The sequence below is a fragment of the Podarcis bocagei genome (genome assembly GCF_964188305.1).
Source record: "Podarcis bocagei genome assembly, chromosome: 7".
In the NCBI taxonomy this organism is placed as follows: Eukaryota; Metazoa; Chordata; class Lepidosauria; order Squamata; family Lacertidae; genus Podarcis; species Podarcis bocagei.
The window spans coordinates 85,935,470-85,960,204 of record NC_138132.1 but is presented as its reverse complement, the minus strand read 5'-3'; the positions used below and the strand labels follow the sequence as shown (position 1 = coordinate 85,960,204).

Here is a 24,735-nt window from a genome sequence, read left to right as displayed (position 1 = left end):
TTGGTTGTGTACTTTCTGCTGTGTTTTATTTATTGTTTATGACTACTTTTGCCATGTTTGTAATTATGTAGATCTTTTCATGTTGTAAGCCATCCTGATATTGGAAAGGTAGCGTACAAATAAAATGATGATAATGAAGACGACTAAAGAGAGACTTTCAAAGAGCCACTTTTCATTCTAGTTTTTTGTTAATGAATCTTTTAAATATTTTAATTCTATTAGTATTTGATTACACTTAAATGATTGTCTTTCTATGGTTTTTACTTTTTTCTATTTTGTCTATGCAGGCAGTCTTGAGTCCTGGACTTGGGAAAAGGTGAGTTAGAAACAACAATAAGAACAGCAGCAGCTCTGCAAATCAAATTAAATGTATTTCTTCCAAAATAATAATACATGGAAGGGTAATATTACTTTTTAAATATTACTGTTTTAATGTATAAAACCCTAATCCAGCCTTTCCCAACCTGGTGCCCTCCAGTTGTTTTGGACTTCAACTCCCATAAGCCCCAGATGGCATAAACATACCAGATGGGATTTGTGGAAGTTTAATTCTAGAACACGGGTGGCGCTGTGGGTTAAACGGCAGAGCCTAGGACTTGCCAATTAGAAGGTTGGCGGTTCGAACCCCCGTGACGGGGTGAGCTCCCGTTGCTCAGTCCCTGCTCCTGCCAACCTAGCAGTTCGAAAGCACGTCAAAGTGCACGTAGATAAATAGGTATCGCTCCGGGGGGGAAGGTAAACGGCGTTTCCGTGCGCTGCTCTGGTTCGCCAGAAGCGGCTTAGTCATGCTGGCCACATGACCCAGAAGCTGGATGTCGGCTCCCTCAGCCAATAAAGCGAGATGAGTGCCGCTACCCCAGAGTCGGTCACGACTGGACCTAATGGTCTGGGGTCCCTTTACCTTTTAATTCTAGAACAGCTGATGGGCACCATGCTGGGGAAGGCTGCCCTAATCGGCTGAGTTGAAAGAAAGTCAGCAGGATGTCTTAGGAAAAACAGAGCGCAACCTTTTCCTACTCATTTTTGTAATTTTCAACAGCCATTCAAAAAATTATGTAGTTGCCTGGAGGCGCCAGTTTTCTCCCTCTGTATAAAGATTCCCACACAGAGAGAAAATTGACTGCATATGATTAGCAAACCTAATGCATAAAAATAAACGTGTGTGAGAACTGCTCTCCAACCACTTAAAACACAGAAGCAATTTTTAGATCATGTCTTTGCATTTCTACTCAGGCTCAGAACAGGGGGGCAATAAAAGGGCTTCTTACCTTCAGCTGATGGTGTACCTGCTCTAATGGATGCAGGGCTGGCTGGGGTGGGAGATGCAGCTAGAACAGGTGCAGCTACAGGCTCCACTGGAGTAGAGCCAGCCTGAGGAGAAGACAGAGCTGGCCCAGAAGGCACACTGCCAACGCTGCTCTGCCTTGGAGACCGGGGTCTATGTGCTTTAGGGGACAACCTAGGGACTAGAAACAAAATAAAAGAGACCCTGTTGAAACACTGCACAGCTGTTTTGTACTAAAAGAAGCAAAACCTAATGCCAGGCTTACACTGAGCTGATAAAATTGCCACCAAAACCCTTTTTGCCTTCCTAGGAAAGTCCCCGGATTTCTGTGATGTTGCTTCTCTCCCCCAAGCAATAAGTGCTTCTTTTAATCCTTCTACTGTGAAACATGCTTGATAACTGATTGCACTGAAGCAAAGGTTTGTCAAGGGAGACTTTAAGCAGAGTCAGGTCACTTCCTATTACCAGCCCTCACCAACACGGAAAAGAATCTGAGAAACAGTTTCCATCGCCTAATGACCCAGTCCACTCTTCAAACAGAAATTCATGGTAAGAACCGATTTCTGCTTGTAGTCCCAGAAATTGATCTGCGGCACAATCCTAAACTCACTTCCCTGTGAAAGTCCACCTAGTTTCTCGTTGTGGCTTTCAGTGTCTTCTGAGTCACCCTTAAAACAGGACAGAAAGAAGGAAAGTGGGCAACCAGGAATGGGGTCTAGGCCTAAGAATACTGAGGTTCACAGGAGCACAACCTGACCATCACTCCAGAGGATGGTGAACTCACAGAAGAGACTGGAGGGAAAAGAATAGTCAAATCCCCTAATAAAGGCTGAGAGCTCCCATCAACTGACCTACCAGCCTGTCTCTGGAAAGGAATGTAATCAACTGATAAAAACAGTCTATCAAAGTGGAAGGGAGAAACAGCACATCTGCTGCTTTCCATGACAATCCAGTTTTACCACCCTCAGTTGTAACACTTGGTTTCTAGCCAGGCAAAATAAAGAACCAGCAGGCCTGTTGGGTTTTCCAATGTTTGGCTTAAGAAACAGGATTCTTTTTAACTGTAAAATCCCCAAACAGGACTTTCTGTAGGAAGCTGAGCTTGACTTACCACCACTGACCACCGATGACCACGTCCCACCTGAAGGGCTGCCTCGGGCCGATGAAGGTGTGGTGGCTTCTCCTGGCACGGGGTGAGAGACAAATTCTAAGCCACTTGAAATTGTGCCCCTCCCAGTAGAGACTCTGTGGCCTCGAGGGTGCCGCTGTGCCTTTGGAGACATCCGCGGGGGTCCTGAAGAAAGCAACACATGAAAAGACACCCTAAACTATGAACACAACATGAAATCTCCGTGCTTCCCCCCCCCCCCGAATTCTATTAATTTTTGCTACATAAGGGATGGGGAACCTTAGACCCTACAGATTCCATCATCCCTAACCATGCCGGCTGGGGCTGATGGGAGGCTGTAATCCAAAACATCTGGCAGCACAAAGCTTCCCCATCCCTGGCCTGCCATCATCATACACAGTCTCAGGACATTTAAAAATCAGCACTCCTCTCAATATAGTTCGTGACAAAACTGGGGAGGAAAAAATATGAAGCCAGACAGATGCTAGGTTAGGACACAATCCACTGGACATGTTCCCTATATGCACATACCCCAGAAAACAAAAACAGGAGGTGTGCAAAAGCACAGCAGAGAGAATTCAAGTGGATTTCACCAGTTAACTCTTGCTATGAAAACCCAAACCTGACCACTTTGAATGCTCTAGCCCTCCTGGCAGCAGAGAACTTAGAAAATTTTGCAGCAAATTAAGCAGCCCACATTTAATAGTTTTTCAGCTCTCGTCATTTTCATGTCCCTGCATATCACAGAGACATTTCAAAGAATTGCCTTAGAATTTGAGAAACGAGTCAGCATGCCCCCTGCAAATGGTTCAGCATCTTCAAAATTCCTAGATAGTATATGAGTTGAATGCAATTAAAGTATGGAAATTAGCTGCAGCTGAGAATAGGTTCAATCTATGATTCCTTATTGCAGAACAAGTCTCATCCTCTCAAGACAGAATTAAAATTATTCAATTCCACTGAACAGTTTCAGGAAAGTCAAGAGGAACTCAAACTGAATTTAAATACACAATTAATTTCCATCCACTTCTAACCAGTCTCCCTCGCCGCCACTGCCAGTAAGGAGGTAAGGAGGTGAATCAGGCATTTTTAACAGATTTATGTCATAAAGCATCATTCTGAGCAAAACCCTCCATCACCAGCCACTTCAGGAAATATGTAGATGCAGCCCTCTCAGCTCCTTAACTAGGTTATGGGATCAGGAATGGGTTTCAGGTTCATATACCTGTCCCTCCACCTGATCTTCCCATCTAGCACAGCAATTCCCCGGACTGGCCTTAATAAAGGCTGAAGGTGACATTCATCTTAACCATGGCTAATGCTAACCAGTTTGTTTTTAACTAAGCATCTGAATTCAAACAAAACATAGCTAGCACTGAACACAGTTAACGGCAATGGAGATATAACCTTTAACCATGGTTACAGCCAGTGACCAGTAGGGGTGACGGTGTGATCCTGCAACCATGGCTAAGTGACTGCAGATGATACATCCACATGTGCTCTGCAATGCACTAAAGTAGCACTAGGAAGCCGAATTTCTCACTTTCAGGAAAAGGCCATCCCTTTAATGGTTTGGTTTTCTGTGAAATTCCCTTTTTTAAACAAAAAAAAAAGGTTAACAGAAGCAAAACAAAAAAAACTTTATTTTTTTTTGAAGTGCACAAATAAAAGGTTTAGTAATGAAGAGAACAATTCTTTTAACTGTAACTCACAAGAGGAAAGGGAGAACACAAAGACAAACGAAAATTCATGAACAAACAAAACTGTGGTCTTTGTACCTTCTGAAGACATGCGTTTAGGCATAGTAGAGGCAGGAGCTGGAGAGCCATGAGCAGAGGGGTGAGACGGGGGCCTGGAGGGCCGCGAAGGGGGCCTGGAGGGCGGCCTTGTAGGGGTGGCTGCCCGAGGTGGAAGAGAGTTGGGACCTGACTGGTAGCGAGAAGGTGGGCGAGAGGAAGGAGATGGGCAAGGCGATGGCCAGGGAACACCTGACAGAACAAATGATATGAAGGAAAGTATAAAAACTAAAGAAAATAAAATTATGGGGGGGGGGACAGAGGGAAGGGAAAGTAAAAATGACAAAAATGATTTCTCATACCTTTTTTTTTAACCCATTGGGGATTTCTACAGGTTCATACAAAATCAAAATAAATCTGCAGTTATTCCACCCTCAATCCAGGAAAGATCAGTTTGCAATCACCAACCAGAGTTTCCCCCCAATGGGTTAAATTCAGGATCTATGAACACTACCATGGAAAAGACAATGGCGTGTAAATCAGTTAGGACTATTTGCATATCACACTTATATGGCTTGTGCTTAATCACGGATAGCTGTGCATGGTTCCATGAGCGGTGAGGAAAACCTAAATGTGTAGCTAATCCCCCATGTATCAAGGAAAACATGCCTGCGTCAACTTGCCCAGGGTAAAAGGAATGCACTGAATGCATCACTTGGCACAGCAGCTTTTCAGAAATGGAGCTACAAGAGGCTTCCAGGGAATTTCATTAAGCGGGTGAAGCACACTGACCGCTGGATGTACCACTTTCAAACGCTAAGACATGTGAAAACTACAGAAATCACGTTACAAAGAGAGCTGTGTTTAGCTGCTGACATTTACTTCTATTGTGCCCTTTCAATAATGAAGTCATTCAGAATTTTTGTGAAAGAGGAAATTGGGCCACAATAGATCCACATAGATCTCTGCCCCTGGGCTACAGCAGGAGGTTCCTCTAGAGGGCACTGTTTCCAAATTCAAAACTGCTGCCCTTCAAAAAAAACACAAGGCCTTTGATGATCTTCCATGGAATATATAAGAAGCAACAGAAAGACACAAGTCCAAGGCATGGACTTAATTGCTCATCTGAACAGGGGCCCTTCATGGGACCCCCTAATGTAAAAAGAGAGGAGCAGCAGCAGGAGGAGGAGTGCTTGGTGGGCTTCAGCCTCATTTTATCTTGCAGGTACCACACAGCTATCATTTGTTTACCAGCTGAAGTTCAAAGTCTTGTTAATGCGACTTACCTGAAATCAATGTACAGTCCAGGCCTTTTCTTCCCCCAACCCCCACACTTAAGAAAAACGAGCTGTATTTCTTTAGCGAAATATATACCTTGCCACACATGGCGCCAAAGACCCCTAGGGCAGCTTACAACACACACAAAAAGAATTACAGTTTTGTTTTTAACTGGGCTATGTATTTTGATTACTTTATGCCAATTTTGGAAGTTAAATTTTAAGAACACAAAAAGCTGCAGCTATTATTGATGTATACATAAAGTAACTGTTTGCTGGTATTGCCATAGTTATTGTAAGCAGCATCTGATAGCAAGTGTGCTAGGTGTGAAGTGTTGTGCGACAAGCACACAGAGTGCAATGAGACTGAGTGTTTGTGGGGGGAGGGGAGGCTCAGTTAATTTCATTGTACACAGGTTGTGCATTGACAATAAAGGTGTTGTTTTTGTTGTTGTTGTTGTTGTTGTTGTTGTTGTTGTTGTTGTTGTTGTTGTTGTTAGGAGCCAAACCAGAGAGAAGACTGCTGGATTGCCTTTCTTCCCATCCACCAGATCCATCTCTATTTCAACACTTAGTGTGGACTAAACAAAAGCATTTGTTGGCTAGTTCAGCTGATGTAGACCTACTGACCACACTGGGACTACAGCAATGAAGGGAGTCAGAGAACTGCCCTTTCTAATGCAACAGGGACTCGCTTGATGTTTTCAAAAGGGAATTCACTATATATCCATGGACACAGCTTTAGTTTCTTTCTGTTTTAGCGGTGGGATGCAACAGGAGACATTATTTCAAAGGGCTACTACCCCAGGGATCCAGCGGTGGAGAGCTCTCTCTAGAAAAGCTTTCTTATTTCAGTCATGATGAACACTTGCCTCCATTAACTACTCTTTGGTCTGCTCCAGAGTTAGAACTGTAGTCCGATGAGTGAGACCCAGATCTTGAAATTGGTGGGCCTGAACTGGACTGGCCCATCCTTGGTGAATTCTGCCTTCCAGTTCCCCAAGAAAGAACATCTCTATTCCGCTGTCCAGGTGGAATGTACTTATTCTCCCTGAAGAAAAAAGGGGGGAGGAAGAGAGACATAAGATGGGACTTCAGCTCTTGGCTTAAAATCACATGTTGCTTTGTTCTTAAGGGCAGGGAAACTTTTAAATATTCAGGAATAAAAGGGAGCAGGACATGTTTGATATTAGCAATTCACATTAGCTTCAAATTGGGAGAGTTGTCATTATTTCTATGCAACATGACAACAAATTACAGCTCAGAGCCACCAGAAATACTGGACATTGAGACATTTAATGCTAGGTTCTGAAAATAATACTTGGGATCATCTCAGTATTGCTGACATTATTGTCATATGAATTCACTAACACATGTCCAATAAATACAGAAATCATAAACAATAAAATGTTATCAGTACATAGAAAGAGGAACAAAGGAATGAGATGCAAACAAATTGTGCATGTATGTATGTGTACACACACACACACACACACACCCCTGTGGAGGCGCTAAAAAACTACAGCAAGCTGTATCCCTGGATGTTTTGGGGGGTCGCCCCTAGTACAGGTCAAATAAATACGCCCCCACCTCCCTCGTTCTCTTAGATTCAGGCAGATGGTTAGGGCAGCTCGGAAGGATCATCGCACAAATGCGTGTACATGCAACGGTAGAGTCCTGGCTGGAAAGCTTAAGGTCCCCCACTGCTACATGAGAGATGGATTGAAGAAAAGGAAATAAGAATTGGCCCTGACCAGTAGCTTGACCAATCACGGCTAGGAGCCAGGTAGAGCTGAAACTCGGTTCCAGCACCTCTCAAGTGGGTGCCATTGCCACGATAAGAGAACAAGGGAGGCATTCATGGTGAGTTCTGGCACCTTTTTCTAGAAAAGCAGCACTGTGTACACATACAAATATCTCCACTAATTTAAAATACAGAGAAACAGTCCCGTCTTACAACTGAACCATTTTAGCTGGACCCTCACGCAGATTCCACTGCACACACAGAAGATTGAGGAATCTTATACAAGTTCAGAGGAAGAACACTCCTTATGCAGGAAAATAACCTTGTAAGATGTAGCAATCCCTTTTCCCCATAAACTGTACAAAGATTACAGAGAAGCTATGCTGTCATCCAGAAACTCAACAGATGAACGCCAAACTACTTGGCCTGTAAAAACCATTCAATGCCTATTTCTAAAATTATAGGAAAATTAGTGATTCCCCACTTCCCCCTGCTGCCCCACCAGATACCTGGGGGTCACACCATGGCCTTCTCGCTCACTAGCACTTCTCTGAACAGCTGTGTATTTTTCCTCTTCTGACCGGTCGTCGTTTTCCAAAGCAGCTCGAGCTTTGTACTGAGCGCTAGATTCAATTTCTTCTGCTAACTGGGTTGCTCTGGCTTCCCTTTTTAAGAATTCTTCGGAGTTATCCCTCTCAAGGGGTACCCTAAAACAAAGGGGAGAAGGAGAGGTAAAAAAAGGAGATTGGTTTTAAACTCTAGATACAAGCAAAAGAAATATCCATAGGTGACAGTGTTAAGATTGCACCATCGGAGGAGCCATCTGATGGTGGCATGACGGTTTAATAGCACGTCTGCCAGTGACTTCCCAACCAGTTTCCTTCAGGAAATACTGTCCGCACCGTCATCTTCTCTGCAAAGGAACTCCTCTGCCACAGAACCCCAGTATTTTGCTTTATTTTGTTAAGGCAACTCCCTGGTTAAGAACAAGTTGAATTTGGAATTTCTACCATTTGGGGTAACGAATCTGCACCCTGATCCTGTTCATTTGCTGTCAAGGGCAAAGCCAATTAATAAAGTATTGGGATACAATCCAGAGTACACAGAGCACTGCCCAAAGCTTCCCATTGAGCAGTCAAATTTGTGATATGCTGATTACAGTGGTGCAGATGAAAAGAATCCGTTCTGTGATTCTCTTCGTCTAGTGGTTTTTTCGTCTTGCGAAGCAAGCCCATTGACGGATTAGCGGATTAGCGCTATTAGCGGCTTTTAGCGGCTTATCTGCTGATCGAATCAGCTGATAAGCGGCTTAGCGGCTTAGAAAAAGGGGGGAGGGAAAAAAACCAGCAGGAACTCGCAAGACATTGTCGTCTTGCGAAGCAAGCCCATAGGAAATTCGTTTTGCGAAGCATCTCCAAAACGGAAAACTCTTTTGTCTAGCGAGTTTTCCGTCTTGCGAGGCATTCGTCTTGCGGGGCACCACTGTACAGTAAAATAAGATTCAGATGGCAAAACTGACCTTATTCCAAATGATTCCCTCCCCTATCTGTTGTTGTTTTAAATGTTTATACTGGTTAATATGTATCAAGTGAATGTTGGCAACTGTTTCAACTTTAGAATTCTTTTTTGACTACTATCTCCAGAAAAGAATGAAGTTTGACATGCATCAGAAACCTGTATCCACCCTGACACATGCAGGGGGGAAGAGAAAATTTAAAGTTCTCTCCCCCCCCCCAGCCTCTTCCTAGGAAAAGACCCTGGAGGAATATTCTTAACGTTGCAGACTAAATGAAGCAGGAACAATAAATATAAAAATCACGCCACCTATTGTAACTTACGTATATGAAGACAAACTGCTGTCGTAAGTTGACACCACGCCATAGTTTTCTTCATTGTATCGAAACATGTCATTAGGATCCCATCCATTAGACTAGAAGGAAAAGAAGCGTGGGATTCACAACAGTTCAAAAGTCATCTAATGGGGGGAGGGGCTTGTGTCCCTCCAAACATTGCCAGACTACAACTCCCATCATCCCTGAGCACTGGCTATGCGGAGAACTGGAACCCAACAACTGCTGGACGACCACAGGTTCCCCATCCCTATTCCTGCGTAAGTATCTGTCAGGGGACTGCCATCGGAACAGGGGAGGGAGGCAGGGGGATACAGAGAGCCTCCGACGCTTAAGCCACACCTCCAGTGGAGCAGAGGGGGGAAGGGGGCAGCTAAGCGGGGGTGGGGTTGAAGATGCTACTGAGAGCCCAAGCGTCTCACCTCGCCTGGCCAGGAAACAGACAGCCGTTTCTGTTGCCCAGCTTGCGCAGAGGGGTGAAACGTAAGGAGGGGAGGTGGAGATTTGGGGTGTCTAAGTTCTTACGTTGGGGGAGAAACCGGAAGGGGCCACTCCCAGAATCTGCAAGTGACTAAGACGGACATGAACTTTGTGGTTCTGAACTGTACAGAGTTTGCACCAATAAAACCTGTAAAAGACAGGTCGGAGTCCTGCCTGGTTACTCACGAGCAACCATCAACACTTGACAGTATCTTTGCATTTAACAGATATAAATCATAAAGTTTGGAATGTTTTGAACTGCTGAGCTATGTTTTACCCAAGAGCTGCTGCGTAAATTATCTTTAGTAAAACAGAAAGATTATTCACTACATGAAACACACCAATAGTCTGCCTTGCTTTGACTAGTCCTGTATGTGTCAAAAAGAAGCATTACTATTAAAGACACAACATATTTGGGAAGGTTATTGGAGTCAAGCCACAGAGCTAGGGAGTGAAGGCTATCTCTCAGCAAACTGCTGTACAAAATCATCTTCATTACATTTTACAGACAACTACCAGAGCAGCTGCTTGATTAGAGACTGCAGGACATGGTATTTTGCAGAATAGGAAATCACACCAATCAAGGAACAATCACACTAATGCAAGGCTGCACAAGCATCCAGAATTTTTATCATATGACATCTATGACATATATGAAATATTTCTGTATGAAAAGTTGAGGTCTTACAGAACCTGTCCCCCAACACAAAAACCTCAAACACTTCCAGAAGTTAGCCGACAATTTAGCACTAAATCTACAAAATTTAATTTAAATTAAGTTCCTTCAACTTTAAGGTACAGGGGTTCAACAAAATCCTGTTTTAACTACGTAGTTCTCACCAAGGTGGATAAAAATCAATGCTTTTTTTTTTAAAAAAATATGGATTTTTTTTTATTTAAATCAGATTTTTTAAATTTAAATTAGATTTTTAAAATAAAATGCTTTTGGAGGAAAAAATCTTTCTAAAGATAGTTTTCTATTTAAATTACATTATAGTCCAAAGGCTATTCATCAGGAAAAAAGGATTTGTTTTAAGTTTTTCATGCGTGCTGAAACTCCGTCTAAGTTGGTTTTTAAGGAAATTGTTATTAATTGTTATGATTATTTTTCTCCTTCCAATAAAGTACAGCAGAAAAGTTGTCCAAATATACTTATTGAACCTCACAATAATTTCATAATTATCTATGTATTTCTAATAGCATAACCAAGACAGTAATTTTTGATACAACTGTAAAAACTACTCTGAAAATTTATTATTCCAAAAACGAAACCTTCATCTGATTGTAAATATTAAGATTATACCAGCAGGAATGTCTTTCTGCGAAAAAAAAGATTTACCGTATTTTTCGCTCTATAAGACGCACCAGACCACAAGACGCACCTATTTTTTGGAGGTGGAAAACAAGGAAAAAAAATATTCTTAATCTCAGAAACCAGAACAGCAAGAGGGATTGCTGCGCAGTGAAAGCAGCAATCCCTCCTGCTGTTCTGGCTTCTGGGATAGCTGCGCAGCCTGCATTCGCTCCATAGCGACGCACAGACATTTCCCCTTACTTTTTAGGAGGGAAAAAGTGAGTCTTATAGAGCAAAAAATACGGTAAATCAAGTCTTACTGACTAGTGATTTAAATCAAATCCACCCTGGTTCCCACTATCCTTAATGTTCTCTTTATAAATAAATTCCCAGTTACAACACTGCCTTGCCCTAGTAAGGCAGCTCTTTTTGGAACGGTTTGTGCAAAAACAAAAATTGCCATATTGCTTGGATGATTTTCCTTCAAAATACATGCCCTCCCTCAAATGTCAACCCAAGACAAAGATGTGCTCACAACATCAGTTTCCAAAGCTTCAAGCTCATCTGTAGTAGTGCCTTCTCCACCATCCCAAGGCTCAAGATCCTTCTCTTTGTGTTCACCGTTAACTTTAGCACTGATTGCAGAATCTGTAAAAGCATCTGAAATTGAAAAAATAAAATTAACGCGATGCTAACATCAGTTCTAGTTAGTTAATATTCTATATACCTTCAAATTCCAAAATCATTTGATTCCATAGAATGAAGGAATAATTGAACAAGATTAGGACAAAACTTCAACAATCAGTAGTACCCCTTAACAATTCTGTTGAAATTGCTTACGTAACCAAACTTATGGCTTGAAAAACAAACTTTGGAACTGCTTCAGTTACATAAGACTGTGTCTATGACCAGGAAAGAAGTATGAATCTGGAGCTCATCACCTTAAGTTTGCTTTATTTTACTTCCAATTTAGAGCCAACTCTGCACCCCTAGCGTTGGGCAGAAGCATCAGTGGCAACACTTGGGAAAGCGGTAAAAATCTTATGCATGTCTACTCAGAAATAAGTCCTATTAAGTACAAGTTACACTAGCACGGCTCCTCCACTGAGGGCTGCACCACCTGATTTCACGGTCTACAACTCTCTGTATCTCACACATGGCAAGGAGAATGAGGCCAGGCACCTGAAGCCCCCCCAAGTTACAACAACAAAAAGGTAGGGACGCACACCCCAAGGGATATTCCTGGCAACCTGGTTACTTAAAAAACAAAAACAAACTGCTTTATCAACACATGGCTACAAACAATTCCCATGCAATTGCTTTCGGCTGCATACTGGGTGTAGCAAAAGGCAATATTTATATTTTTAAATAAATGTAAATTACACACAGCTAGAACTGTGACCACACACATTGCACCAAACCCGGAAGTTACCCAAAAATGTCACAACAAAGGGGCAGGATGTTTGCAGGCTTTTTCAGTGGTGTTTAAATATATACAATTTCACTTAAGCATGTGGTGCCTTGTACGTAATCCCCATGTAAATTGGGAGTTGCCTGTATACAAAAATAATCTTGTAACCAATTTCAATAATTTGCAGCCTGCATGATTTCTACGGCCATGAAGCTGTAAGCAAATATAAAACACACAGATTACATACTACTTTTTAAAAGAGAAATATGCAAATTCAAAGTACGGAAATAAAAGACTGCCAAATATATTACCTGCTTCTGAAGGAGTTACAACAGACATGGGAAAAGAAAGAAAATAAAAATCAGTCAGAGAGTAGCACAGATGCAAATTCACGTATTTTGCATTCTCTTAGCTATCCCTTCACAAATATTTATTGTGTCATTTGTGCTTTGAAAACTGACCGCCATGGCCTCAAAAATCTGGGTAAGTTGTTTATTCCTAGACGCACATCCTAATACTCCTTAAATATACTGTAAATACAAACATGGCTTGGCCAGCTTCAGGGTTTGAATTCTGGTCCAGAAAGTTAACAGCTGCAGCAAAGGCTATTAGCTTTTTTGTTTGGTTAGAAGTTTGGAAAATCAAGCACACCATGATTAAATATCACAAATAAAAGTAGCAGGTAAGGTAACTGCAGTGCCCTAGCAAACTTAGTCAGGAACATGAATGATGACTGTGTCACAAGACATATTCCAGCAAACCCACCAGATACTCCAGAATCTGAAAGAGCCTATTAGTTTGATGGCAGGCACTTATTTCCCCCATCTCATCCCCTCAATCCCTGTAAGGGGTCGGTGACTAAAATTTGAGGATTTTTTTTCAGTCTCGGATTAGGCTTTTTAAAAAAAGAGGTGTTTTCCAGAGGGAGCCCAGAGTTCTGCAGCACAGCTTGAAAACTGCTGTACATGCACTGCTGCTCAACAACCATTCAAATATCTAATATCACAGTGGGCCAAGAAAGCTAACAACATTTTATCTCACAACAGGGAGGCAGGAGGCAGTAGCTGAAAATGTGACAAGTTTTCCAAAGTTGCTTGAAAAACATAAGCAATAATGCAGGAACCATGTAAGTTATTAAAGCAAAGGACCTTATTAAGATTAGGGCAGCAGTGACATTTTGAGGGTCCATGCCAGGCCACTGACTATTACGACTCAGTTCAGGTAATCTTCCACACTGTGGTACAGAGGACTTGGGAACAAGCAGCAGCCTCACATGCCGATTCTGTCCTCAGCTTCCTAGTTTTGAGAAATGACGCTTAGAACTACCTCTAAACCAAAGGACCAATTCAAAACCATGGCTCGGAGACCATAGTTTTCCCAGTTCAGGGAAACGGCAATGAACTACAACTGGAATAATTCTTCTTGCTGCTGTTTAGGGAAGGAGGGGGGCACATCCAAGTCCATGGTTTAGAAGATTGTCTGAATAGAGACGAAGGCTTTAAAATGATGAATTTGGAACAGAACCTGGAAAAAAGAATGTTCCTTGTTCTCCTACCATTTCATAACAGGGAGCCTGCAGTACTTGATATACTCTGGGTTGACTGGTAGTGCCATCTTCCAAAATAAAACCCGAACACAAAAATATGATAAGTGCTAAAGTGCAGTGCTAAAATTAGTTTACCTGTTGGGTCCCCAAATCACATACATACATACATACATACATACATACACCCTCTCTTGCTCCCTCCTCCCTTTGTCAAATCTGATCCACTATGGTAGAAGGAATTTAGAGTCACGGGGTGGCTGGTTTTTGATGCAGTAGCAAAATAAGCTTCTTCCTCATTCCCCATTCTGGACACTGTTTAGCTACTCTCTGAACAGAACAGTCAGCTGTCCTGCATTTCCTGTTATCAGAAGTGAGTTAGTCATAGCAGAGAAAAGTGCATCTATAAATGATTAACAGTCAAAAGCTCAACAAGACCCCCTTGTGTTACTACTGTACTCTCAACGCACATACCCCACTCAAGAGAAAAGAAATAGAGCGCCATGACTTCTTTCAGGGATGCAAACTAAGCTCATGGAATCCTTCAAATCTCACTTAGTCAAGACTGCCAGAATTTAGTTCCTCCCTCCTCACCCTCTGTCTCCGCTCCCTCAGTTATAAACACACATGCTACTGGATCCTCAGGAATTCCTTTGTTCTACAATGGAGCTTCCTGTTAAACCAGTCAGAAAAAACTCAGGTTACCTAGCAGACACAGATCTCTCATACTTCCAATATTTAACCTTGGCAAGATTCATCTGTTTTCCTTATAGCACTTGGGAACTCACTAGTTAAACTAATTTAGCACGTGCACTTTTGAGCTCTTTATCTGTTTGGGGTGTTGTTGTTTTTGGAAGGTTATTGCCAGTCAACCCAGAGTATATCAAGTAAGTTGGCCATCTGTTGCAATATACAGTACTAGGAGAACTAGAAGTATTCTTTTTTCCAAATACTTAATATGCTAACACAACAAGAGAAGATTGCAAAAGGTCATTTTAAACCTTGATGGGGAACCTGTGCCCCCGCCCCAATTTCCTGCAGCATTCTAGACATTGTTGGCCCACTCTTGCTCTCTGGGGCCACCCCCTGAGAATTGCTTTGTCTTCCATTGTGTGACAATGAGAGACAGGTGGACACAGTGAGCCACAGGCTGGGGGGATCTCTGAGGGAGAGACAGAGGGAAAAACTGGAGATGGATGGAGTGAGGGAAGGAGCAAAGAAAAAGCCCTCTGCAAGCAATCAGTTCTAACCTGTACTAATGGAAGGGGAGGTGGACAGAGAAAGCTGAAAGGCAGACACCACAAGCATGATGGAGTAGCAGAGAGACAGAGAGAAAGCTAAGCCATCCAGCAGTGCTGCAAGCTCTGCCTGCTTTCGGCTCTTGCCCTGCCCACGTCTGGCATGCAAGACTTGAAAGATTACCCCTGAGGGAATGCAGCCCTTGACAGGAATAAGGTTCCCCAGCCCTGCTTTTAAACTATTGCTCACAATTCTGGGACATTTAAGACTTCACCACATTTATTCACCTGTTTGGGTGCCTGCTGCTTTTGTCCTTATAAATCCAGTCTGGCTTTGATCTCCAGCTGAGTCCTCCTGTCAATAAGTTACTATCACTACTTTTCTAAAGACATCCTCCAAAGAAGAGCCCAAACAGCCTTATTTTCTTCCCCACTGGGTTTTGAAAACAATATCGAAGACAGCTGCCACCAGAATCCGAATGCTTGGATTAAACTGGAAATATCAGCCACCCCCACTGTGTGACTCCATAACATGGGGAGAGGTGTAGCTGTTCTGCTGTAACAATGCAGCTACCACAGTTGCCCTTCTCTGCCTGGCAGATTACAAGGGCAAGGTGCTTTTGTCAAGTGTTGTAGCAGGAGCAATAAACGGTGCAAGAGGTTGAATCCTTCCGAGTAGTTGCAAAGACTGGGTGAGCCAAACCTCTGGAGGGTTCAACAGTGGGAAAGCATATGCTCCACGTGTACATCGCCTTGTGGCAAATCTCTGGCAGCTCCAGAGTAAGAAAGCTGGGAAATAACTTTCCTCAAAAACCCAGAAGAGGCGTTGCTAGTCAGTAGACAGTATGAAACTATGTGGACTAAGACTTCAATGCCACAGAAGGCAGCTCCTTATAGCCTAACCCCTTTCTCCCACAAAGAAACACACGCCAAGCTAAGCCTTTAGGAACATTTTTTAAAAGAGAAGCTAGTTTCATAAACCATTCTAACATACAGAAACAGGTACCTTTCCGTGCATAACTGGAATCCATGTCTTTGAACTGCACCATCACAAAATCCGAAGACTTGAACAAGATACTCTCTATTATGTCTTCTCGTTTTGGACCCGGGCTGGATTCTGCAGTCTTTCGATGAGCTGCATCAAGCACTAAATCACACTAAAAGGCAAGGGAAACGTGAACTGAGCAAGCTTAATGTGAAAGAATTTAAGTTTCAACAGATGGTCTGGAACAGCCTTCCGCAACCTGGTGCCCTCCCATGCTGGCCGGGGCTGATGTGAGTTGCAATTCAAAACATTTGAAAGGCCCCAGGAAGGGCGGGGGCGGTTTAGAAAGTTTTCTCAAAGACTTGGGTTTGCGCTGTTGATATCCTTACAACTAGTGCAGACATAACTATAGGTCTCTGCATACCTCAGAAGGCATGCCACTTTCCTTTCCCTTCTTCCTATCAAGGGTAATATTTTCATCCCTTTTAGCATTAATATTTGTTTCATGAATGCCAACACAAACCATGGAGAACTTGTATCAGGCTCTCTTGCAACTTGGCTTCAGTGGGTTTATAAACCCAGCAATGGCTTCAGTCTCCGGATTATTAAAAAAATATTAAGGGTTTGCATTAACCACAATTGAACTAGTGCACAGATAGCACAAAACCAAGATTAACGGTAGAGAGATTGAGGAAATTGCCCTGGAGAGAAACAGGGAAGTGAGGATATGCTAATGGAGGTAGCTTTTAATTTGCAAACCATTGTCTGAAGAGAGTGGAAGCTATGCACATAATTCAAATCTTCTAAATAAGTGTGGGGTTTCCAGATATTTAGCCTGCACAAATGTAAAAATGAACCAACAGGCATGTGGTCATAATGTGACAAGCAAACTTGGAGGTATGTTACTACTCACACAACCTGCTGATCAGCTCAGATTAAAGCGCATCAATAGACGGTGAGGTATTTTTACCTTGGTCAAAAGGCTGCCCAAAAGAGAAGGCTTTTTTAATCTTTCTAATCTACATGACCCGGAAGCTGTCTGCAGACAAACACCGACTCCCTCGGCCTATAGAGCGAGATGAGCACACAACCCCAGAGTCGCCCGCGACTGGACCTAACGGTCAGGGGTACCTTTACCTTTTTAATGTACAATAGCCTCCCTCTTTCCCTCTAGTGCAGTGGTTCTTAAAACTTTTTTCCTCTGGGCCACACTTTCAGGATAAAATTTTGCTCACGCCACACCAAAACTTTTATTGATAAGAAATACATAGGAAAACAAAAAGAAGCAACTCCTAGCAGTGCTTGATTTTGAACCAGAACACAACTGCTTTATAATATGTTCATGGGGCATCCAAAAAGTATAAAACAAAGCAGCTACATATGGGCATGAATCATTCCCAAAACAGAATTATAAACAAGCCTCTTACATATACAGTGTATATGTATATTACACATACCTCGGGATGCGAACGGGATCCATTCAGGAGCCTCGTTCGCATCCTGAACAGAACACAAGATGCGACTGCACGTCTGTGGGTCACCTTTCACTGCTTCTGCACATGTGTGTGACGTCATTTTGACAGTCTGCACATGCGCGAGCGGCGAAACCAGGAAATAATGCACTCTGTTACTTCCGGGTCGCCGTGGGGCGCAACCCGAAAATACTTATCCTGAAACGTATTTATCCTGAGGTATGACTGTATACCTTAAGTATATGTGCAAACTTGATGAGAGGTGTAAGCTTACTTTTGCCAGGAAATCGCATTTATATTAGGTCCAATTTGAGACAAACTCTCATTTGATTGTCCTTGAATCTTCCTGCCACACTTGCCACCCTCTCCTGCCAGGCCCTTTGGGAACAACTGCTCCAGCAAATTTTACATACATCTCAAAAGGCAATGCAAACACAAAGTTTAAGAAAAGAAAAATTACATGGTGCCAGTTAACAGAATCCAGATGACATTCCTACGTTATCAAAAATATAACAGCTTACCTCCTACATGGGCTTTCAAAAATTGAGTGCACGAATGCATGGACTTCACCACTGAACCCAAGACTCAATTTTTTCATCTGCTTGCGAGTTTTTAGAACTATTCAAATAAAACTACTGAATTCTTAACACCGTGAACTCCAAAATAATTAATTCTATACTGGGGCATCAAGTGAAAACCAGAAAGGCTAGATCCCAATGCAAACTTTCAACCTATACCTAATGAGGATAGGCAACAGAATCAGAACAAAAAGCTAATCACACTTACTTTAGAGCTGTAAGTTTTAAAAACTCCTTCATATATATTTCCATTTTTCACTTGGACTTCACATTTTGATCCCTAGGAGTTGGAAAACAAAGTATTGCACACAAGGGAAATGAAACATCAAGTAGTTTACATAACTACACAAAATCCCACTACACATTTTAGGTGATTCTCTATCCCTCTTACTCTAGCCCTCAATCCACTAAGGTTTATAGGGCGCACCTCCTTGAAGCTTGGTGCAGGCAATAATACAAAAACACCATTCCAACAGAAAAAGTGAATCAAGTTCCAACACAGTAAGAGCCCCTTACTCTTTGCTGACTTAATTTTATTAAAGGATGGAGGCTATTTAAATAAAATGAATACAATGCAAAGTAAGACAAGAAATAAATATAATTTAATGCAAAACAACCCAGTAATAAAGCAAACCAACAGCAGTTTAAAAGTCACGACAGCATATTAAAAAAATAAGATTTTTTTAAAGGTCTGCTTCAATGAAACCTAAAAGAGAAGAGGGAGGAAGTCAGGCATACCTCCCCAGAGAGATCAGTTCCCTATCCCGGATATCACAACCCAGAAAACCCTCCCCTGTGTGACTACTTGCCTATTCTCAGGTGGCAGAGTAAGAGCCTCCATAATGGAACCAGGGTTCAGGAAGGATCACGGGGGGTAGGGGGAGTAGGGAGAAATACACTCTGCCAACCTCATATTAAAGAGGCAGTGTACAAATGTCCTGACTAGAAATAGTAAATTTTACTAATTTTAAGGTAGTTTTTGTTGTTGTTGTTTAGTTGTGACCGACTCTTTGTGACCCCACTGTTACGGAAAAATCTGGGTGCGGGGCTACTCTGCCACCCAGCTCGTCGGACTAGGTCCACGGGTCCCTGCGGAAGAAAATGAGCTCAGCCGGACAGGAGCAAACTGCAGAAGATCAAAGTTTATTGCGCAACAGGTTCAAGGCGAGATTGAACAGCGAGAAAGGGGTGACATGAACTTTTGAAATTTTCCTCCATGTCCCAGAATACAGTGCAAAATACATCCCAGTTACATCATGAATACATTAAGAAGAGGTTGGGTTACACAGATTACATCAGATTAGGGTCTTGACACCTTGCTTGAGGGATTATGGAGGACAGGGGAGGTGTCATGGGGTCCTAGAGAAATTGAGCAAATTGGCACGTTGATCTTCTATGAATTTTATAGATTTTAGTCCCTTTTGACATTGACAATTGAAAATAAATGGATATATTGTAGTGAAGAAGGAGGTGAAGAAGACATGCCCCCCCTTTCTGTATCACCACGGACAAGAGCACGTCAGGCACTCCTGTCTTCCACTGCCTCCCGCAGTTTGGTCAAACTCATGTTCGTAGCTTCGACAACACTGTCCAACCATCTCATCCTCTGTCGTCCCCTTCTCCTTGTGCCCTCCATCTTTCCCAACATCAGGGCCTTTAGTTTTATGCTATTTTTTTAGTATTTTATTGATCTATTTTCTCTGGGTTAGTTTTATGCACCCCACTTAGAAATGTAAATTAATAGTTATATAAAAAATAAGCCATTAAGATCTCCTCTAACATTGTTGTTACAAGAATCCCCAGGGAAATGTTTGGTTATAACTTACGACAACTGATGTGAGAATGTGAACCATCCGCATGTTCGCATATATACCAGGGAAAGAAACCTGAAACAAGAGGGGGGGGGGACTCATTAGGCATCAAAGCACAGCTGCAACTCACAAAAATTCAGACTGTTGGTGGGCCAGGCCAGGCGGGCTGAGGGGAGAAGAGCCAGGAAGCCATTGGAATAATTCTAACTGGGTTAGTCAAAGGGAATCAAAACAGCACTGACGTTTGTTCACACCCCATTCATTTGACAAACCAATTGCCAAATGCTGAAGAGGGGTTGGATGTCTGACCAATCAAAAAAGATTTGGTTGTTTGACTGCTCAGTACTTTATAGAACAGGTCTGATATATAAACTAATAAAAAAAACCCACAGTAATACATGCTGCTATTGAAAAACAATGTGATATTTAAAACAGTGCAACAAATTAGTGCTAAAATTTTAGGGGATTTGGGGACATTTTAAAAGCCTGTTCTTCGGCCAAAAGAGGCTCCCACCAGAAGACTTACAAATCACTAAAGGGGGGGGGGGGACGAGAAGACCTCCAAAGCAGATTTTGGAAGGTGAATGGAAAGGAAGGGGGCGGTTCTGTTATGCAAACTGAAATTGTGCTGCTCACATGAGGACTTGGTTGGAAACAACCATAGGGTTGCTATTGTAAATTCACAGAGTACACACAGAACCCTCTAGTTTGCCTCCAACACGCTTGACGCCTGTATGTTAATCATTGCCAGGCTTATTTTAACCTCCCTATTGTTTTGTGCTCCAACAAGATAGATTAAATTAAAATGCTTTGAAATCCTGGAAAGACAAGAATAAGCACTGCAATTTTTACTTGTGAGTTAAATGCAGCTTTCCCCCAACAATTCAGCATGGTAATGGCACATGGAATTGGTTGGAGATGTAGTCCAACACATCTGGAGGGCAGCACCAGGTTATGGTAAGGCTGGTTTAAAAGCTAGCACTTCTACAGTAAGTACAGATTCACAGGGACACGTCTAAAAAAGCTATGTTAAAGTCAATTCGAAATAGATTCCAAGACCAATTTTCTTTTACACTTTGGTTCCTCACATATGACCGCACACTGTTCATTACAAAAGAACGTACATGGCATGCTTCTGATCCTACCAAACATGAAATGTCACAGAGGCAGCTGCCTTCCGTGGGTCTGCACATACACATGTGTAGCGATGGCAGAGCTTCTAGACTGGAAGCTGTCTCCATTCTTCCATCAATTTTACTCTTGTGAACCAGAGAACAAGAAAGACGAAAGCTCCATTGTAATCTTTTTGACTGACCAGCTGACTTTGGGCTGTCTCCTACTGCCTGGGTGTCATGTAGCCCTCTCTATATTGAAGCACATTAGGTTTGTGACATCACCCATTTACCTAAGAAAGCATTTTAGGAGGTAACTCAGTAAAAGTGTATTAAGGTCATCAGCTGAATTACCTTGAGCTTCCTAGACAATATAATTTGTTAAAATACAACAAGAGAAAAAGGTTTCTAACATAATTTTTTTATCATCAATATGACTACATATTTATGTCCGTTTTCTTCTACTATTTAATGTCATACCTTTCCCAAAGTTTCTCAAATTAGGAGAAACTGAGTGGAGGTAGTCAAAGCCATGGTCAAGAATGATGTTCGATTTCTCACCAGTAAGCGAAAACAACAGAACAGAGATATAATGTACCGTCCCAATTCTCCCTACTGCAGGTATGAAGATGGGTAAAGTTAATTTAAGAAAACTTGTTTTTAAACTCTGTTGATTGTATCTATATTTTGTTAATTTTATTATGATTTCTTTATTTTCAAAGTTTGTTGATTTTTCTTATACTCGACAGAATTCTAAATGCTCTAAAAATATGTTATTAAAAAATAAAATAAATAAATAAAATAAACCTGAGCCCCCCGCTTTCTGCATATGGTGCCCACAGCCTAGAAACAAACCTAACACATTACAAATGCAATAAAAGAACTGATAAATAAAATATTATCATATCAGTGTAGGAGGGAGAAGTTGGTGTTTCAAGTCTCAAGCAAGAATGAAAACATTTAGGTGCTGTCACCAGCAACAGCTTTAAATTATTCTGCCTGTGTGCTGCCTAGTTGCCAAAAATATCTAGAAAACTTGTCAGTTTAGTGCTTTATACTCCCAAGTATAATTTTGTCTGAAAATGTCAGGTTGCATTCCACCGGAGTGTGACAAATGGCTTGGCTGGACAACACCTCTCTCTGATCCAGCCTACACAAGTTATATGTTGAAAGAAGCAAGAGCATGCCTGCCCTCCTTATCCAACTAGGAAATTGCCACATGTGAACATCTGCGGCGGGACTGGCATGTCAGTTCAGTCTTCCTCACTCTCCTTTCTGTATGGACTGGATGAAGGAGAGGTCATTATCTGATCCAACCCAAATGATATTGGATTGGATCAAGGAGAGGTTATTATCTGATCCGGCCCAAAGGAAAACCCAATAGCAATGAAGCTAACATATTTATTATAAAAGGTAGTTCTGCCTTTCACACTCAATATATCTCATTATCAGGTGTGCAACAAAGAACCACAATCTAAAACATTAAAATATGTACTTACCGAAGGCTGAGGCAGACTTTTGCCGCTGCTGCGACCTCTGCAATTAATAAAGACAGGTATGAGACTAAATAAAACAAAAGATGCTTGTTTAGGTGGCTGAAATTTAACTCTCCAAAAAGAATGGAAAGCCTCACTATAGTATGAAACAAGGATGAAAAAAAACCTACTTTTGCAGTCATTCTACTCTGTTGTTGTCCAGAACATTACCACATATAAATAAATTGTTATTTAAGTGTACTCTAGGGTTTACAGCTATCAATAATTTCCCTAAGAAACAAATTTGCTTAGCATGTTTCTCAACACATCAGAATATTTTGTTTTTCATTTTTAAAAAGGGTCACAAAAATAAGCAACCTTTAAAATGGTGACAGAAATTTTAACTTCCCAAATAGACAAGCAGAGGAGGGGAATAAATTATAACCTAAACATATGACTCAAAGCAACTCTCCCCGCCCCCACCCCCCACCCCAGTCTATTAGGAGAGGAAATAAACTGGAAAGCACTCAAACAGCTCATTGCCAACATGTTGAAATTCAAAAATTTCCTCATCAAAGAAAAGCAGAGCCAGAATACCAAAAAGCCAAGCAATCTTAACCCCTCACTGCAAGTCAAAGCCATCTACTCATCGGACTAACTCATTCAACACAGGTCATCATGAGTCTGACGGACAACAGTCTTATGGAACAGCAGAGCACACTGCCTACAGAAGAGACATCTTGATATTTAGTAACCTAAAACTATTAGATCAGTTCTCCCACTGACACAACAGCAGAAAAACAGTAAAGTGATTGATTTTAATGGCAGTTCTGGAATTCCCTGAAGTCTTGCATATACAGTGGTGGCTCGCAAGATGAAATTAATCCGTTCCGCGAGTCTCTTCGTCTTGCGGTTTTTTCGTCTTGCGAAGCACGGCTATTAGCGGCTTAGCGGCTACAGGTATAAACTCGTTCCCGCAACTGAAGCCTTGACCCCTAGGGAGCATCTGGCCATTGCATAAGCCTCGTCCAACCTCTTAAGCAGTCCCTCCTGACGCGCTTACATAACACAACCCCGACCGCCGCCATCCCAGCGACCCCGGAAGATAAGATCTGCAGCAAGCACCCTGCACCTCCGATCCCGGGGCGCGCTCAGCCAAAGCGTCCCCGGACACCTGTCCCGCCACGCCTTTGCGCAGCGCTCTGCAGAGCGGAGCGATGAGCCCGGCTGATCGCAGGCAGGACAAGCGCCGGCGAAGGCAGAGAGAGCGAGGCCCAGAGGGAGGAGTCTCCAGCAACGCCATCGATGGCCCCACCGCAGCTCCGGGTCCTGGAGCCCTCCGGCTGCCAACTGCCTTTATTTTGCTGTAGGAGCCTCCTCTGCACCGGGATCCTCGCGCACTCCCTCCGTCTCTCCATGCCTTTTAGGTGAGTGGCGTGCTCGGGCTAATTTTGGACGACCCACAGCGGGGATTCCCTCGGCCGCGCGACCGGAGCTCGCCTTTGCGGTCACTTTGAGAAAAAGGAAAAAAAACTCGCAAGAAGTTCCGTCTTGCAAAGCAAGCCCATAGGGAAAATCGTCTTGTGAAGCGACGCAAAAACCGAAAAACCCTTTCGTCTTGCGCGTTTTTCGTTTTGCGAGGCATTCGTCTTGCGGGGCACCACTTTAGACCCAATATATACATTTCTGCATATGATCTGGGATATATCACTCTGACTTACAACAAGTGGGGGGATGTGGGCTCAGAAAAATCATACCAAGAAAAAATAGCTAACTTGATGAGACACTATCTTCAGGGTTCTGGGTTCAAGCCCCATGTTGAGTAAAACATTCCTGTATTGCAGAGAGTTAGACTAGATGAGCCTTGTGATCCAACACTGCAATTCTGCAATTCTATGATGGCAACCAGACAATGTCAAACAGTTCAAATTACAACAAATTCATTTAATAAAGGTACTTATGATATAATGGATTGTTAAAATGGAAAACTTAATAAAAATTATTATAAAAAACAAATAAAGGTACTTATGATATACAGAACAGAAATTACATACTTGAGTACTTTTCAAATTTGTTTTCTGAGAAATTAAGTAAAGGTAAAGGTAAAGGTACCCCATACCGTATGGGCCAGTCGTGACCGACTCTAGGGTTGCGCGCTCATCTCGCTCAAGAGGCCGGGAGCCGGCGCCGTCCGAAGACACTTCCAGGTCACGTGGCCAGCGTGACAAAGCTGCAACTGGCGAGCCAGCACCAGTGCCGCACACAGAAACGCCGTTTACCTTCCCGCTATAAAGCGGTACCTATTTATCTACTTG

General features: G+C 42.4%; 1 protein-coding gene across 9 annotated transcripts in view; it reads right to left on the bottom strand.

Moving 5' to 3' along the window:
• The window catches only part of ATXN2 (ataxin 2), a 64,164-nt gene that overhangs the window by 22,465 nt on the left and 16,964 nt on the right, over window positions 1–24,735 (bottom strand). For 4 of the 9 annotated variants that reach the window (XM_081202946.1, XM_081202949.1, XM_081202947.1 and 1 more), the window contains exons 2-12: window positions 22,445–22,481; window positions 19,849–19,908; window positions 18,231–18,302; window positions 15,994–16,144; window positions 11,331–11,455; window positions 9,010–9,101; window positions 7,681–7,878; window positions 6,300–6,478; window positions 4,193–4,402; window positions 2,397–2,579; window positions 1,269–1,466 (exon numbers count right to left, since the gene is read on the bottom strand). In XM_081202946.1, the coding sequence (XP_081059072.1) occupies window positions 1,269–1,466; window positions 2,397–2,579; window positions 4,193–4,402; window positions 6,300–6,478; window positions 7,681–7,878; window positions 9,010–9,101; window positions 11,331–11,455; window positions 15,994–16,144; window positions 18,231–18,302; window positions 19,849–19,881 (1,441 nt within the window). In that variant the 5' untranslated portion in view covers window positions 19,882–19,908; window positions 22,445–22,481. Of the gene's footprint in view, window positions 1–1,268; window positions 1,467–2,396; window positions 2,580–4,192; window positions 4,403–6,299; window positions 6,479–7,680; window positions 7,879–9,009; window positions 9,102–11,330; window positions 11,456–15,987; window positions 16,145–18,230; window positions 18,303–19,848; window positions 19,909–20,957; window positions 21,139–22,444; window positions 22,482–24,735 lie in introns of those variants that run through there. The other 5 variants (XM_081202944.1, XM_081202948.1, XM_081202945.1 and 2 more) reach the window with 3 other exon arrangements.